This window comes from Eptatretus burgeri, chromosome 4 (genome assembly GCF_056783735.1).
Source record: "Eptatretus burgeri isolate ZD-2024b chromosome 4, Ebu_testis_v1, whole genome shotgun sequence".
Taxonomy (NCBI): Eukaryota; Metazoa; Chordata; class Myxini; order Myxiniformes; family Myxinidae; genus Eptatretus; species Eptatretus burgeri.
In genome coordinates, this window is record NC_140964.1 from 3,529,960 (window position 1) to 3,547,226 (window position 17,267).

The 17,267-nt window shown below is 41.2% G+C and overlaps 2 protein-coding genes across 3 annotated transcripts in view; one reads left to right on the forward strand and one right to left on the reverse strand.

Moving 5' to 3' along the window:
* The first annotated feature begins 101 nt into the window (after positions 1-101).
* On the forward strand, positions 102-8,834 carry LOC147027355 (signal transducer and activator of transcription 1-like). Of its 2 annotated transcripts, XM_085876698.1 has the most exons (6): positions 102-547; positions 733-912; positions 1,454-1,529; positions 1,801-1,906; positions 2,223-2,277; positions 7,362-8,834. In XM_085876698.1, exons 1-5 carry the CDS (start codon positions 415-417, stop codon positions 2,253-2,255), a joined length of 528 nt encoding a protein of 175 aa, XP_085732824.1. In that variant the 5' UTR covers positions 102-414; the 3' UTR covers positions 2,256-2,277; positions 7,362-8,834. The 2 variants fall into 2 exon arrangements, with proteins under 2 accessions (XP_085732824.1, XP_085732825.1); XM_085876699.1 differs by lacking the exon at positions 2,223-2,277 and having other exon boundaries at positions 105-547.
* LOC147027356 (glutaminase kidney isoform, mitochondrial-like) overlaps positions 8,691-17,267 on the reverse strand; it is a 59,026-nt gene continuing 50,449 nt past the window's right edge. Inside the window, exons 12-18 of the mRNA XM_085876696.1 lie at positions 16,233-16,409; positions 15,331-15,462; positions 14,846-14,938; positions 14,616-14,677; positions 14,374-14,450; positions 14,168-14,231; positions 8,691-10,365 (exon numbers count right to left, since the gene is read on the reverse strand). Of these exons, the coding sequence (XP_085732822.1) occupies positions 10,224-10,365; positions 14,168-14,231; positions 14,374-14,450; positions 14,616-14,677; positions 14,846-14,938; positions 15,331-15,462; positions 16,233-16,409 (747 nt within the window). The 3' untranslated portion in view covers positions 8,691-10,223. The remainder of the gene's footprint in view (positions 10,366-14,167; positions 14,232-14,373; positions 14,451-14,615; positions 14,678-14,845; positions 14,939-15,330; positions 15,463-16,232; positions 16,410-17,267) is intronic.

The following is a 17,267-nucleotide window of genomic DNA, read 5'->3' on the forward strand; positions in this document are numbered from 1 at the left end:
CCACTCACCACTGCTTACCCACCACTCATGGATAGTGCGTAACTGACTAACTGCCCTCACAAGGTACTCAAAACATGACCAAATGGAGAGGGGGCACCATTTTATCTGGGAGGGGGGGGTGTGGTGATCGGTGGTGTAACAATAAAATAATAGTTTATCCAAGGACCGTGAGCACACGGCCAAGGCCGATACACATGATCTCAGAACAAAGGCATGAGATGATTAACAGTGCAGGAAGTAATTGACAACAGAGGAGACAAATCCAGAAAGGTATTCTTAGCTTTGGAAGTCGTCCATTTGAAGGAGAGCAAAATCTGTCGATATGCGAAGCTATCAGAACCGGAAGGTTCATCTGACACTTGTGAAAATCATCATTGTGCTTCACACTAAAGGTGTTCTCTTTGCAGTTACATTATGGGCTTTGTGAGCAAAGAGAAGGAGAAGAACCTGCTTAAAAACAGGCCCTACGGGACATTCCTGCTGCGTTTCAGTGAAAGCAGTCGAGACGGAGGCATCACCTTTACCTGGGTGAAGCAGTCAAACAGTGGTAAAAAATTGGGGAGTGGAGATGGCGATGAGGATAGTTCGTGGAGGGATTCTAGTTTTAAACTTGCATACTTAACTGATAGATTTAGGTTGTACAGGACCTTTTGAACTTTATGGCTCATTAAAAAAGACATTTACTGACATTTTTACCAATGCGGTGTCTGTGTGCGAATACCCCTTCTGCAGATCTAGTGGAGATTCAATCCGTGGAACCGTACACCAAGCAGCACCTCACCGCCGTATCCTTCCCTGACATCATTTTCAATTTCAAGATCATCAGTGATACCAACATACCCAACTGTCCTCTCAAGTACCTCTATCCAGACATTGACAAGGACAAGGCTTTCAGCAAATACTTGGGCATGCGTGAGTGGCCGAGAGACTGAGCGACACCCTTTCTCATCTTGGCGGGAATGATATTCCTTCAACTGTTCATTCCAAAAGTGTACTGTTTTGCTGAAGTGGAAATGCATCCTGGAGTTGGGAGAGTGGCATTGTGGGCACAGGGTCATCGATTTGAGAACCCAAGCACTTTACCTTACTTAAAGATCGATAAATTTATTTATTTATTGTTTTGTCTGATATTGAGTGTCAGGGTAATGATTCCCAAATACAATCATGGCATTCTCAAAAGTCATTTGCTACTTTGGGGCTCCGATCCCTGAAAATTTACGATTGGTGAAGCCTTTACTAAGGTGTAGAAGGGGATCTTTCAGGAAGTCATCAATCCCGACTTGCAACTTCCTTGGCTGCTAATGTGAATCTTAAATAAACTCGCCCACCCCTGGGAAACAGCGTCACACTGGCTCAACGAGATGAAAAAAAGAGAAACACTTGGGGCAGGTATTTTGTCGGTGTCAGACTGTTCCTTCATGGTTTCGATTGATTGTGTGCTGTGTTCTCACAGCGCCGGACATCATGGATGAAGACCAGAGCGACTCAAAAGGTTACATTCCTACAAAGTTCATACCGGTTCACATGACGTGAGTGCAACCACCTCTTTCCCCCCTTTGGAAACTTCCCGACCCTATTTTTTTTTCATAATTTGCCCTCTCTCAATTTATCTTTTCCTTTAAATCTAATGGTGCAATCCAAATATAATTTTAAAAGAGACATTGGAATTGTTCATCGTACAAGAGACGCATGTGCGCTGTCCATGTCCTTAAAGCCGCCATGTATCTCCTGAGTTTGTTTGAGAGAACGAACCAATTCTGGACATGTCTCATTTCTTTCCCCATTTCTGGCAATGTGTAGGAGAGTCAATAACCCATTGAGCATGCTGCCACTGACTCCTGAAGATTTGGTTGAGCTGACCGATTCAGAATTCTCAAACCCCTTCCCACCATTCTCCTTGGAGGAGGTGAGCTTTGTCCTGTAGTTTTACATTTTGAAAACACATCAGGTAAGGTTGGTGTGTAAAATTAAGATATAATGTAACATTAAATACAGTAGAGATGGTCATGTGGTAGAAAAAAAGGGTGGGGGGGAGGGAGGTCAATGGTGTTTGGTAGCATCATTCGTATTCCAGATGACTGAGGACATATTTTTGATGTCATTGCAAATGGGGTCTTGCTAATCTGGTTGTTCCCAATTATCTAGTTGGATGTTACTGGCCTCTCACATTTAACTTTATGCTCGACGCTTAAAACCAAAGTTCCACAAATTTCCTTCCCCAGAGCATTCCCTTGGCTGCCCTCTTGCTTGAGTGATGTCACCATACCTGCGACCGAGGTTAGAATCCCACCATTCTACAGTCTGTTGTGGTAGTGTTTGTAACTTGTGTAAGAATTTCTGTGTTTATCCTTTTTTCATAAAAACTAAGACTGTTGACTGTTACAAAACAAACCAAAAGGACAGTAACCGAGCAACTCCGCAAAATGCACAACCTCGTAGCCAAAACCCAAGTTGTAGTAGCGAGGCAGGTCTTGGGTCATTTTGAAGCCAATTATGTTTGTACATGGGGTTGACGAGGTACGATCACGAACGGGTCGCCATTCCGATACAGGATACTGAATTGGCTCACTGCCTACCTCAGAAGGATGACAGGCTGGTTCGACCACCCCTGGTGTTATTTTGGCATGGCAGAGGCTTGGACTTGGGACCTTAAGATCTAAGCTATCACCAGGCTTCAATTATAATTTGAAGATTCAGAATTATGAATACCTTTTGAAAATATTCACGTAATAAGGGTAATTCTGTGTCAAATCAGCCAAAAAAATGAAATTCTGCGGTGACCCCCTCAGATTTTCCTGAAAAAATTCTCAAAGCAACCTTAACATATATGAGGAAGGTTTGCCAAGTTATAGCTCAAAATTCCAAGTAGTGTCCGAGATATGGCCCTACAAACACCCTCGGGGTGTTTCAATTCTGGCAGACTTCGTGAGTTGCAGACTTGTATCTGAAGCATTTTTGGAGGGCTCTAAATTCCAGTTTTACAAACCCCTTTCCACCATTCTCCTTGGAGGAGGTGAGCTTTGTCCTGTAGTTTTACATTTTGAAAACACATCAGGTAAGGTTGGTGTGTAAAATTAAGATATAATGTAACATTAATTCACACAAATAATGTAACTCACATTCATTCTGAAAATTCACACAAATGGTGTCTCTTCGTGAGGCTTTCAGAATCTGACATCAAAAAATGTTCTACTTAAAATACTTTTTAAAATAACTACTCTCAAAAGTAGTCATTTGTAACATGCAGTCAAAAAAAAAAGTGAGTTTTCAAATTGCTGCCAACAGTCAGTTTATTCATCATGAAGAATTTTGTTGCCTGATTTACATAATCTAGTGACTGGATCATTTACACAAGAAAACTAAAACCTTTTGAAGCAAAATCTTGGGTGTTATCGGTGTCTGAACTTTGCTCTCGACTCAACACTGAAATTTACCCTGGGTATACCCCAAATGTTCACCATGTTGACAGTTACACAGCTCTTTTAAATTTTTGTCACTTAAAGACACATACATAGGCAAACTGTGGTAGAAAATTCAAGAGTTGTTCTCAATCCCTTCTAATTTTAACAGAATTTTTTTTTAAATGATTCTACAGTCCCAAAAGCTACTTTTTTATATAAAATTTTTATGAACAAATATGTAGAAAAAAATAAAGATATTGTAAGGAAGTATGACTTAAGTGGAATCTAACAATATATAAATCAGTTTTGAAAAGCTTAAAGAAGTGTACCAAAATCATTTCCAAAGTTAGGCATGAAGCACAACTTTCTTGTTTAGGCTTTAACCTAATACACAGCCCTGTAGTAACTGCCAATGCTCATTGTTACATTTTATTTAATCCTGGAAATTATAAAACTAATCACTGTTCACTTTGTACAATGGATCCAAGTCCATTTATCCAAACAATTTGATATGAAATTATGAACAAAAAAGTTGAATCAGATATTGTACCTACATTTACAAAGGGATGTACACCAAGTATATAAACAATTAGATATGCAAATGAATATTTATAATGGTGATTATTATGATCACATTATGCGTCTTAATTTGTAGTTGAGATTGGCGGAGGCTTTCAACTAAAATATCCTTTCAAAAAAATGTGAGCCAAATTAAAGTAACCACGTACTTGTTCTGACCAAAAAACACAACAATTTGATCATTGTGGTGCCAAATTATGAATCTTTGGCATGGCTTCCACTTCAAAAGCACACCAATTGCTTTTATTCTACATCTTTAATCCAACATGTTTTTTTTAAATAGTGGGCCTTTTAAAAATAGAAGGGATTGAGAACAACTCTTGAATTTTCTACCAGTTTGCCGATGTATGTGTCTTTAAGTGACAAAAATTAAAAAAGCTGTGTAACTGTCAACATGGTGAACATTTGGGGTATACCCGGGGTAAATTTCAGTGTTGTTGAGTCTGGAGCAAAGTTCAGACACCGATAGCACCCAAGATTTTGCTCCAAAAGGTTTCAGTTTTCTTGTGTAAATAATCCAGTCACTAGATTATGTAAATCAGGCAACAAAATTCTTCATGATGAATAAACTGACTGTTGGCAGCAATTTGAAAACTCAATTTTTTTTGACTGCATGTTACAAATCACTACTTTTGAGAGTAATTATGTTAAAAAGTATTTTAAGTGGAACATTTTTTATGTCAGATTCTGAAAGCCTCACTAATAGACACTATTGGTGTGAATTTTCAGAACTCTGTTTGTAAAACTCTGGAATTTAGAGCCCTCCAAAAATGCTTCAGATACAAATCTGCAACTTGCGACTGCCAGAATTGAAACACCCCTAGGGTGTTTGTGGGGCCATATCTCAGACACTGCTTGGAATTTTGAGCTATAACTTAGCAAACCTTCCTCATATATGTTAAGGAAGCTTTGAGAAAATTTTCAGAAAAATCTGAGGGGGTCACCGCAACCCCTGGCTGAAATGACACGGAATGAGCCATACATAATTCAAAGTTTAAAAATCTGAGCTCTTGAAATCGTACGTTTCTCACACGCGTGTGGAATCGAGGAAACAACTTTTGTGTGAATGTTGTTTGATGACTGACAAATGCAATACCAAGCATGTTCATTCGTAACAGGTGTGTGTGTGTGTGTGTGTGTGTGTGTGTGTGTGTGTGTGTGTGTGTGTGTGTGTGTGTGTGTGTGTGTGTGTGCAGCTTGTGCTCGAGATATCCCCTGTAATTATTTGATTTAGTATTCCTTCATCACAATCACATCTGTTTGCCTGTCTCGGCCTTATATTAACATTTCTGGCAGCGTCTCGCGTAGCGAACGCTGCTCTTGGAGAGCTCGGCGTTGCTCTTCTTCTTCTTGTGAAGACAAAACCTTTATATTAGGACTCGTCTCCTTTATATACACGATTCGGATCTTCTTAAATACTAAGCACTTGTGCACATCCTCGCATTAAGGGTGCCTTTTGAGAGCGTCTATCATGAACTTTTAAATATATTTGGACATTTGCTTTAAAGTTTCGAAAAGGTCACGTTTCTATTTAAAGATTATTCCAATTAATGTATTGTAATTTCGTAAATACATTATTTATTTTGTAAATACACTATGATGGATTTTAATCCCACTCCTTGGCAACAGTTGTGGATTTCCGCCCGCCGACATGCGGACGACCGCTTCTCGCCAATGGCGGTCGCTCTCGCCCACCGAACGGACAATCCAGTCGCAGCCTTCCGGATCAAACGCCGGAATCCCGCTAGGGGTGTGTTTTGAGCACACCACAGCCGAGTCAACACTCTACCCGCGCTACAGGGTCAATCGCCGAATTGTCGATATACCAAATTAATCGTGTGGGCAGACTACCGAGAGACTGTACCTCAACGGGGCCCCCTTGAAACGAGCCACTGAAGCAGCTTGCTTCGTTTTGGGATAACCGACCGAGCGAGGTATTATCGCGAGGCCCCGTTGGACCCGATTCTATTATCGGTTATTTAAAAACCAACTATTTTTCCGAATGCAATACGGCAGTTCAATGGAGGGAAAGGATGCAACAAACAGGTTTACATTCACACAAGTACATTTATTTGCACACACAACACATGCAGTCATGTATGCAATCAGGCGAGGCAAACAAAAGCAATGCACTGTACAAGCACGTAATGAATGGGGGTAGGGACAAGACGTGAGCAAGAAAAAGAACTACCACCGTTCTATTAATTACGTACACTTATACAGTTCTACCTAAAGACATGGCGCCACAACGTTCATTCAAAAGAAACAAAGAAAAAACCCCAGGAAAGACGAGGGGTAGACTCCAAAGGCTCCGAGAGGCCGGGCTGGTTACCTTCACCCTTGTGGTGACTCGCGAGGGCGACCCTCGACGTCCCCTTGTCAGCAACCCACGGGAAGGCATGGTACGGCAGGCCGTGTGCCTTGGCTCCACTCTCTCCAACTCCACCACCCCTCCGTCGACCAACGAGAGGCTGACAGACTCCACTGCACTCCCAGACTGTAGCTTGACTCCGCCGTGACTCCTGACTGACAACTCCACCGTGACTCCTGACTGACACAACTCAACTCTGGGCGACCCTCTCCTCAACTCCACCTCGACGTTTTCACATGCCCGCTTTATAGCCCAGGCACCCCACCCTCCTTCCAGAAGAAGGGCGTTCTTTCTCTTCGATCGGGGCCTTTCTTTCCCTTTTTCATAGCCCTCATCGCATCTGGTTCCGCTCGCAGAGTTTGTCGTGGGGTGTGGGGGGGGGGGTGAGGCCGTTGTCCGTTCTCCCCCGATGAATGCCAGGCTTCTCACACGTGTGCCAAGGTGGAAACGTGGTGGTGGTGGTGGTTACGGTGGTTGTTGTAATGGTGGCATGGCTGGTGGTGTGGTTGGCGTTTTGTTATAGCAATAACGATAGCAAAAGAAAAACGGCAAACTCAAAGATCACAGCCCAGTTACACGAATAATTTCCTGTTAAACATCGGTGGGGAAATCTATCTGAACACAGACTTATTGACATAACTGATCTAAGGACCTATTTGGTACTCTGCGAATTTCCACAGCCGTAACAATATGTTTACGATGGGAAGGATGGGAAGCTGACGTTTCATGCATTATCCCTTTGGAGCAAAATAGGCTAAGCATTCGTCTTTTTGTTCAATAGGTCAGCCAACCTCAATCATCCTGTTGAGTCTGCCTCCATCGTGAGCCAGCGGGGTGGGGGGGGGGGCGATTAGACCCTGTAACTCTATTTCCAGAAGTTGATTTATTAGAAACTATTTTCAAAAAACGTGCATTGCTTCTGATCACTTGGTAATGAACAATTCCGTTCAATCACCGATTAAAATGATGCAATCCAGAACATCAACATTACTTTCTTTTCTCTCTTTCAGATGCAAACGCAGATGATGTCGACCGACTAACGCATCGTTGGTACATGTCAGTGCACTTGCACGGCAGGGATTCACATTGCTTTTGAAATGTAATCGTTTATTACAACACTTGTACAATTGTGTTCTTTAAATGAAATTTTCAACTTTTGATGCAATTTCAAGTTGCATATATATTTTTTTTTGTGGCCTGGAGTTTGAGATTAAGCTTCTGACTATTGCACATTATTTGTTAAGAACAGAGGTGCCTGGTGTTGCCAGGCAACACCAGGTCCCACCCCTCCCCAAATTCATGGAGGTTGGCTTTGGGGATTCCCACTCTCTGGGGTTGTGTACAGTGTAAAAATGCAAGTTATCTCCACAGCAGTTGGCATGACACATGTTTGCAGAGAATTTTCTTTGACCTTCCCTCCTGACTCCAGATGAAACCAAGTAGCCCATGTTCACCATGAGCTCAAGCACCAAGTTTGTTGTGATTGGTGTTAGGTTAGGCTTTTGTTAGGTGCAGGTGTAGGTACTCACCTTTGCGCAAGATCTTGAATACTACAGGTGTTACACCTGGACAGAAAATTACATTTATTAGATAAGTGAGGAGCTGCTGCTGCCTACATTTTCACCTCTGCAAGGTAGCACCAGGAATCTCACATGGACCTCTCAGCAGAAAGACAGAACATCAGGTTAAGGAGAAGACATTTCAGGTGTAAACCCTTCATCAAGCAAAAGAGGAAGGGTTCGTGTCCAATGTCAGCTTCTCCTTCCACACGTTTTCACTGTTATTGGAGATGCATTTACTCACTTGGACTATTTTTTCCAAATTTTCTGATTTGCACTGAGCGTTGTATTTCAAACGATACTGGCTGTGGCCTGTACAGTAACCTCTCAACGCAATTCAGCCATTCTGTTGATCTTGGCTTTAAATTACATACTCAACCCAAGATGGTTTTGTGCACGTTTTATTTCCTAATGATTTGAATGTATAAAGTATGTATAACACTCGATGTAGTCCTTCGGCATTTAACCTTGATGTTTGCTTATCAAACACAATGTTTAAAGTGATATTTGATTACAGTTTCAACCATATGGGGTTAATGAATTGCTTTACTTCAAGTTTGAAGTAAATTTTGTTGATCAAGCAAACTTCCTCATGTAAGCTCGAGTCAAAGGACGCAAGTTGATCTTTATTTAATTTCTGAATGTATCGGTTTAAATCCATTTTTGATGCCATATTGCGAAATGAATGCTTTCGTACTGAGATAAAGGAGTGTCTGGTGTGCAAGAAGGTACATGTAACCTTCAATACACAAAATGGATTTTGGATCATTATCAGGAAGCTTTCAACTTTACTTGCTTTATTAAACTGAACTCAGCATTTACATAAACAATAAATATGCTCTTTGGCATTTTAAGCACTGTCAATATATCATGCCCCCTGTATGTTAGAGCAGGGTTTTATAAAAATAAAACAATTTCAAGGTGCTGGTGATGACTTGCCAAATCATAGTGACCATGCGATCTTACATCCACCAACTAATGCTGGAAGATGGGACTCAGTTTAAGGTCCATCTGAAGGACAGCACACTTTAATGAATATCCCAACCTGATAAATGCCAGGATTACAGTTTATAGTTGGGTTGACTATCTGGAGATGGCTCTACCACTTTGGTGAACAGCAAACAATTCCTTGACTGAAGTTTGTTTTACCCACTGTTTAAGGGTTAGAGGAGTATCAGTGAAAAGTTAGTTTAATCGTTGGGTTGGGAATCAAACTCTGTCATGGGTGAGTCCTTTGATGGACATTTATCCGAGGGCTATTGGTGTCCCATCTGCGAGCATTGCTTGGTGAATGTTAAAGAGCAAGACTTATGTCCTGCATACCACCCCTTAATGAAACATTCTTGCCAAAAGCCCATCAACAAGTTCTGGGAAGCAATGATTGTTTGATAATGGACACGGTCAATGTATTTCGAGGAAGTGCTCCTCTCAAACGTTTGCCATCCACTACCATTCCCACTGATCAATACAAACATTAAAGCATGTGCAACAAAAAATATACATTCAAGCTGTTGAGTATCATCACTAAACTTTCTCATAAACAAATGAGTATTAAATTTTATCTGAAGGCAACCCCAGTGTCAAAACAATTCCAAATAGAGAGTAAAGGATATAGTAATAATCTTCCTACATTTCATCCCAAAATCCTCACACTTGTTAATTGGTACCGCAATGATGAGAACCTTCAGAACATCACTTGTACAAGTGTTTAAACAATGTATCTATTTTGATTAAAGTAAACATGTGCAGTGCATTTATAAAACTTTCACCCCCATTGTCATCTCAAAAGTTCCTGATAAATATGAAAGGCGTTTGGTTTTACCATCTGAGATTCAAGTTCAGAGCACCTGATCATGCTCAAAAGCAGGTATCCACGGTTTGTCAGAACTTCAACTTTGGTAAATGCTCGGTTTTTTTAATTGTTGCTCAAATACAAGAAGCCAAGTCCATTTGAATTGCTCCCTTAAGGAAAGGGTTTGGAAAGCACCAAGAGTAGTTGCAAAATGGCAACCACTTGCAGCCAATCGATTTAGGATTTAAATTAAAGCCCTGATACCAATTGTGCCCTTCACGTGGGTCTCGTAAACATTGACACCTGAAGTTGCAGTTTAAACCGTAAAAGCAAAATACAGTAAATGTTTGAATGTAAAAAAAACAAAAATATTTTCACACAAGTAATATATAGTCTCAACTCAAAGGTCAAAACGACAAGACACTCGGTATGATCTACCTTGTTTTGGTATATGTAGAAAGACCTAAGGCACTAGCTCATCACCATGTCCTGCAAACCAGAACCAGAACCATTTGCATCCATCACACCATGCCTTCAAGGTTCTGTGAGGCGAGGGGATGCTCCTTTGCCTCATCGATGTATCGCTGCTCATACTCCTCAAGGAGTTCCACGATCTCCATGTGTCCAAATCGATTTGCCTCATCCTTTGATGTGAAGCTCCATCTGTTGGCAGGGCAAGTGGGAAGGACAAAAGCAAGTCCAAATTTTATACATTTGTCATTTCCTGTGCTCTTTTGCATCAGTAATAGTCCAAATGCTTGGATGAATACGTAAAAATTAAATTAAAAAAAACGCTTAATGGGTTGACAAATCACAAGGTGGTAGATCTCTTCAATAAAATCTTCAGATATGAAAGTATAAGGAAATGTTCTCAAAGAAAACAGCTGCGAACACAAATGCACACAGTTGATGATGATGATGATTATTAGTAAACCCGTGGCCAATTGATTTCCAAGAAGCAACCCAGAAATCCCTCATCCAAAATGTGCATGCTGGAGTCCTGTTGGTTTGGGGACATTTTGACCAACCTCGTAAAGTGAAAAACAGGATTAAGCGATCGGCCCTGTACGTACGTACGTACGTCCGTGTCTGCATTTTGTTATTCCATTTTTCTCTGAAACCGCTTGGTGGATTGACAGGAAATTTTCACCAAAGGTGCAACTGCTCATGTGTGATGTTTTAATGGTAATTATAACAACATTGGTTAACATGGTGTGACAGCCATGTTGGAAAAAAGGAAAAACAGTGGACCGATGTATCTTTGAAACTTGGCAATATCAAGTGCTCCACATGGGGGGAAAGTGTTTTTTTTTTTAATGTCATTGGTGCTTCATGACCTCATAATTACAAAAGTAGAAAGCTACATCTGATCAGTATGAAAATGTGGGTCATCTCAGGATAAATCAGTCAACAGAAGTAAAACATTTTTTTGACAGTCACATGGTTTGGCAGCCATTTAAAAAAAAAATCTTCTCAAACGGCAGAACAGAACAGAACAGAACAGAACTAGAGGGGGAACACGGGAGAGTGCAAAACCTCCACCGCCAATACTGCTGGGTCACTCAAGTGAACCTTATATCTTATTCATTAAATATGATGTCAGTCCTGAGAGTTATAGTTCTTTTCTCCAACATTTTTTTTTGGGGGGGGAGGGGGGTTGAAAATCACTTAAAACATGTAAAAAAAAACATCAAAATTTTGTTGAAAAGTTGCAAAAATTTTCTCGAACATTTTTTTTTGGGGGGGAGGGGGTTTGGAAATCACTTAAATCATGTAGAAAAGCAAAAAAAAAATTTTTTTGGGGGGGTGGTTGGAAATCACTTAAAACATGTAAAAATGCCCAAAAAAATTTTTTTGGGGGAGGGGGGTTGGAAATCACTTAAAACATGCAGAAATGCAAAAAAAAAAAAAAATTCTCAATTTTTTTTTGAGGGGGGGGTTGGAAATCACTTTAAACATGTAGAAATGCAAAAAAAAATCTCTATTTTTTAGGAGGGGGGGGGTAAAAAAATTGGGGGGTTGGAAATCACTTAAATCATGTGGAAATGCAAAAAAAAATTCTTTTTTGGGGGGGGTTGAAAATCACTTAAAACATGTAAAAATGCGAGAAAAAAAATTTTCTCAATTTTTTTTTGGGGGGGAGTTGGAAATCACTTAAAACATGTAAAAATGCCCCAAAAAAATTTTTCTCTCAATTTTTTTTTTGGGGGGGGGGGTTGGAAATCACTTAAAACGTTGAAATGCAAAAAAAAAAAATTCTCAATTTTTTTTGGGGGGGTTGGAAATCACTTAAAACATGTAGAAATGCAAAAAAAAAATTTTTTTTGTCTAGCAATTTCTTTTTTGGGGGGGGACCAAGTCCAAAATTTAATGGCATGATCCTTGGACCATACCTAACCCCCCCCCCTCCCCACCAAGTTTCGTCGAAATCCGTGGAGGAGTTTTTCCGTAATACTGTTCACAAACAAACAAGCAGTCATAGACTGGTACTTACGAAAACGTCAACTTGACCTCTGATGTTGTCTAATAAAAGCTGTCTCCAGAGAAGGTAGCGACGCAAACCAGAAGTTTCTACGATGATTCTGCACCAAACCATCAAAAATCTAATGTTTTGGATGTTTGACCTCACTGTGACCTTGACCTTTGACCAAAATGGAATCAGCACGAGCCACCACCCTCCTGAATCACATGGTGTAATTTGACCTTGGGAGCTTCTTCCGTTCGAGTTATCTGTACCAAACCATCAAAAATCAAATATTTGACCTCACTGTGACCTTGAACTTTGACCGATTTTAACCAAAATCTAATCAGCACTAGCCATCACCCTCCTGAATCACGTGGTGTAATTTGACATTGGTAGCTCCTTCCGTTCGAGTTATCGTGCCTACAAACAAACAAATAAACCAACGTCACCCGCAGGGTGACCCGTATCTTGCCAAAAGGTGACCACGTGTGACTTCTTTAAGGTCACACTGAGGTGAACAGAGCTGCTATCCACCAGGAGCGACTCCTTGAGGAATATCTGCCTACGAGAGATTCCGATGAGAATCGTTCTACAGAGTAACCATGAAAAATATGCTTTTGCCTCATAACGTCGCCAAATGACGTCATAATGTCTCAAGCTTGACATATGTAGAAAGCACTCATCGAGGTGTTCAATTTGAGGTACTCCATGATTTGGTCCAAAAACTTGAAAATTTGACCTTGGGGTCAAATATGTTTGACCTCAGGCGCTAACCATGAAGGTCAAGGCCAATCGCCACCAAAAATTAATCAGCTGAGCGCCAGACCATGAACTATATTCCCATGAAGTTTGAAGACGATCCGATCAAAATTACTCAAAAAAAGGGTTTCGTCGACTCCCCTGATTTGCGACAAAGTAACCTTGACCTTTGACCTTGACCTTCAAAATTTTGTGCACTGAAAGGGACCTCTATAGGACTCTGATATGCGAAGTTATAAAAATTTCCAATGATAACTGTGCTCTGTATAATTTTTTATGCATGATTACAGACAAACAAACAAACAAACAAAAAAAAAAAAACATACAAGCTGACTCACATATCTTGCAAAAACTTCGTTTTGGCAAGATAACAAACAAACAGAAACGGAAGTCATCAATATACTTACGAAATCTTTAGATCTTTAGATTTCGTAACAGAAAGGGGTGAAAACAGTAACCTCCATCCATCTTCGAAGATGGCAGAGGTTAACAAGGAGAAACTCAGGTATGAGGCACAAAGGCACAAAGCTGAAGCCACACTGGAGTGGCTGAATAAGAAGAAAATCAATGTTCTTGAGTGGCCCAGTCAAAGTCCTGACTTGAACCCAATCGAACATTGATGGCGAGACTTGAAGATTGCTCTTGGCAGAAGAGAACTAGCTCTGGCAGAAGCTCTTCAAACTTGGCAGAACTAGAGCAATTTCCACGTGAAGAATGGGCAAAGATTTCACCATCTCACTGTGCGAAGCTGATAGAGACGAACCCAAAAAGACTCGTAACAATCATTGCTGCAAGAGGTGCTTCTATCAAGTACTGACCTCAGGGGCTGAAGACTTTTACAACCAGTGAAATTTGATTTGTACATATTTTTTGCAGGTATTCCTAACTTTAACCTCCTTCACCTATAACAGTGTTTCGTTTGATCTCTTCAGTTATGAATATAAATGTTCATTTGGAAAAATTGTTTCTACATCATTACTCTAATTCATCTAAATGTGGCATAATTGCAAGGGGGTGAATACTTTTGCAGGCCACTGTCCTGTATAGTCAAGAGATGATGAAAGTTTATCTGCTGGTATCGTTGCCTCACCACTAGGTGCCGCAACTACCCAGCCAACTGCACATCTGCCAACCATACTTAAAACCTGTAATGGCGTTAGATTCTTGAATAAAACATTCCTAATATGCTGCAAATCCCCATAAATACACATTGACATTGGTTTGATTTTGTGTGTCACTTACCTGTCTTTTGACAATGGATTCACCTTGCACACCTCCAACAAGAAACGCACCACCTTCAAGTGTCCTGGTAAAACCAAAGATGAAGGGAAACAATCAACATCAACCACCCTTTACTGTCAATTTCACAAAATAAGATACAATCCCATCAAATTGCTAAAACACAACCGCTCAGGTAAGAGGCAAGCAAGTGGCCAGGTGTACAGCACCTTCAGCAGATGCCACATGCAGAGCAGTGCGGTAATCGTAGTCCTTCTGGTCCATGTCCATTGCAGACAAAGCAAACCTGGACAGGGAGAGAGAGTAAGGGTGGAGACGATAAGAGCATCAACTTCAATCTGAAATTCCAAGAAATACGGAACAGCAATGGCTTGGCTCGAAGCCAGGTAAACCGAGGTCGGTGTCATCGTCATCGGCATCGATTGAAGCGGAAAGGCCGAGCCATCGTTACCTTCGTAATGCCGACAGATCGCCGCTGTAGGCAGAAAACAACAGGTTGGCGACGGTTTTTGCCTGAAAGACAATCATCAAAATCAATATAAATCTTTGCGCACCTCCACTTCGGTTTCAAAAATGTCATCGTGTGTCCGGTTTTCCAGCACAGATCGAAGGATACGTATCCCGCACGTGTTTCATCCAAATGCCGTTTGTGTAGCTTACAAGTGGTCCTCGCATGCCTACCTGTGCTTCCCCACTCTCACGCCGAGGATCCAGCTTCCGGATGAAGTGTCGGAGGTTATCATAATTGTGAAAGTTGAACATGGATACCATTTCCTGATTTGGGGTTAAAGGTCATGGGTGAAACATTAACATGGCTCGAAAAACACTTCATAAACTGCATTGTCAAAAGTTCCACTTTCCTGCTTCCATTTGGCATGAGGTTAAAATGATCAAACAAAGTGAGAATCGTATGCTTTGTGATCATTCACATGTGACCGTCTTCCAGTAACTTTATTGATTTTAACGGAGGAATTTATCAGGGTAATCGACCGAATTCTTTATCGGCTTTGATGACCGACACAGAACTCCAACCACAAGCTTGGAAGTTCGGAACATTTGGACGAGTCAAAAAAACTTTTACATCTTTAGAAAACTTGGCAAGTAAACAAAACAGAGCAACAATGTATTGCAGTTGGTGGATCATGGGGTGTCCTTTAAACAGATACCTGGCTAAACTGAATGCCACGAACACTGTTTCCCAGCTGGTCCAGCGGTGGCGACCAGCACATCATGCCCATTACGTTGGGCACCACGAGCATAATTCCTCCAGAGACGCCAGATTTAGCCGGCAATCCAACCTGCCGAAGACAGCACCACCAAAGGAAGGGATGTCGGCCTCATGTAGGACTTTGTACGGGAATGTCTCAGTGAAGTCATTTTCACTACAGCAAGCTGATCGGGTCTGCAAAGCAACCTCCTCCAATAACTATCATGGCTAGTGATTGGAGAAAAACAATCAACACACCAAATCAAAGCAGGTAGAGTAAGGAAAGGACTAAAAAAAAAAAATTAATAAAAGATTATCACTTGTTTTGCGAGGCATGTTCCAAAGCTGACAGGATGGCATGGACTAGAGGTGTACAGACTCACCTTGATGCTGTCCAATCCAGGTTCAAATCCTGACTCAGCTATAAACTCATCCCAATGTTTCACAGGGAGGGCGATTCATCAATGCGGGTTCTGCATGGACGTTAAACTGGACGTCCTGCCTGCTGGCAATGGTAGACGTTTGGTCTTGTGTCTTTCATGAAGGGCAGGCGAGCTATCACTGGCATGGCCAAATTGTAAATTCCTGACCTAACTACGTCAAGGAAATTAATGGTAGACCACCCAGTATAACCCTCACTCAGGAGGCTGCTTCAGCAGCACATCAGAAAGAGAAAGAGAGAAGCATGGTCCAGAACTTGGTTGAAATGCATATATATATATATATATATATATATATATATATATATATATATATATATATATATATATATATATATATATATATAGCTGCTTTGAAATCCAAAATGGTCATCACTGCCATGCGCAGAGCAACAAGAAGGCCAACTTGGGTAGCACTCACGTGGAAAGCAAACTGTCCCGAGAAGTCGTACATCCCGCACGAGTGCATTAGACTGAGCGTATTGCGGACAGCCTCTGGGCTGAGCAAACACTCCCCTGTTATAGGACAGATTCCACCATTCGCTAGCGTAGCTGCCATAACGCTTGCAGACTCGCACGTGACCTCGATGGAACAGAGCTGTAGGGGCGAAGGGTTGTGGAACGGGTGCAGAAAAGAAAACATGAATGATCTCTTTCCATCGTAATAGTCACACATTCACGTTCAATTCCCAGTACATTTAGTAAATCCTCCTATTGTTGGATTTTCCAAACCCCTATTGACAATTTCGCAATTTTATTTTTTTGCCCCAATCTCTATTCCCAATATCTTCGATCACGATCAGTCTCGTTTACTTTGCGCAAGATCCTTTGATGTCGCGAGAACCCGATAAAGGGGCTCGAGTCCCTTATGAATATTAATTATATGACCCTTTGCCTTGTAATGCAATTCATCAATTCCACTCACTGGGCATGACAGCTCAAAGGAAATTTTATTGATACTTGAGCTTTATTCGCATCTATTTTAATCCAACGGGAGTTTTGGATGTTCCATCAAAATAAAATGATTTTTCACATTTCAGACCATCATGTTGGTGTATCCACCCACTTTACAATTGATCTGGAAATATATTCCTCTGCCTTGGATTGAAGAACCTTTTACTCTTTTTAATTGTCCGGACAGGGCTGTTGAAAGACCTGGATGACAACCAGTGGTCTATGCATCAACAAAAAGCTGAGAGCAGATGGACAAGAGACAGACCAGACAGGCGAATGGGGCAAAGAGGAACAGGTGGCCAAGAGGCAGGCAACCCAAAAAGCCACACGGGGGAGATGGGTCAGCAGGAGAAAAATAGCACGGGCTGAAACGGAGGACGACGCGAGATGGTGTCACATCACACATCTTCGAGGAATGTGAAGAGGAGGACAAGACTGGGCAGAAGTTCCTCCTAATTTATAAATCATCCACCTCCACCTCCTCCTCCCTAAAGTACTCCTC

Coding starts and splice junctions, on each gene's coding strand:
- LOC147027355 (XM_085876698.1), top strand. CDS start 415: ATGGGCTTTGTGAGCAAAGAGAAGGAGAAGAACCTGCTTAAAAACAGG. Junction 548..732: donor GGTGAAGCAGTCAAACAGTG/GTAAAAAATTGG, acceptor CCCCTTCTGCAG/ATCTAGTGGAGATTCAATCC. Junction 1,907..2,222: donor CACCATTCTCCTTGGAGGAG/GTGAGCTTTGTC, acceptor TTCCTTCCCCAG/AGCATTCCCTTGGCTGCCCT.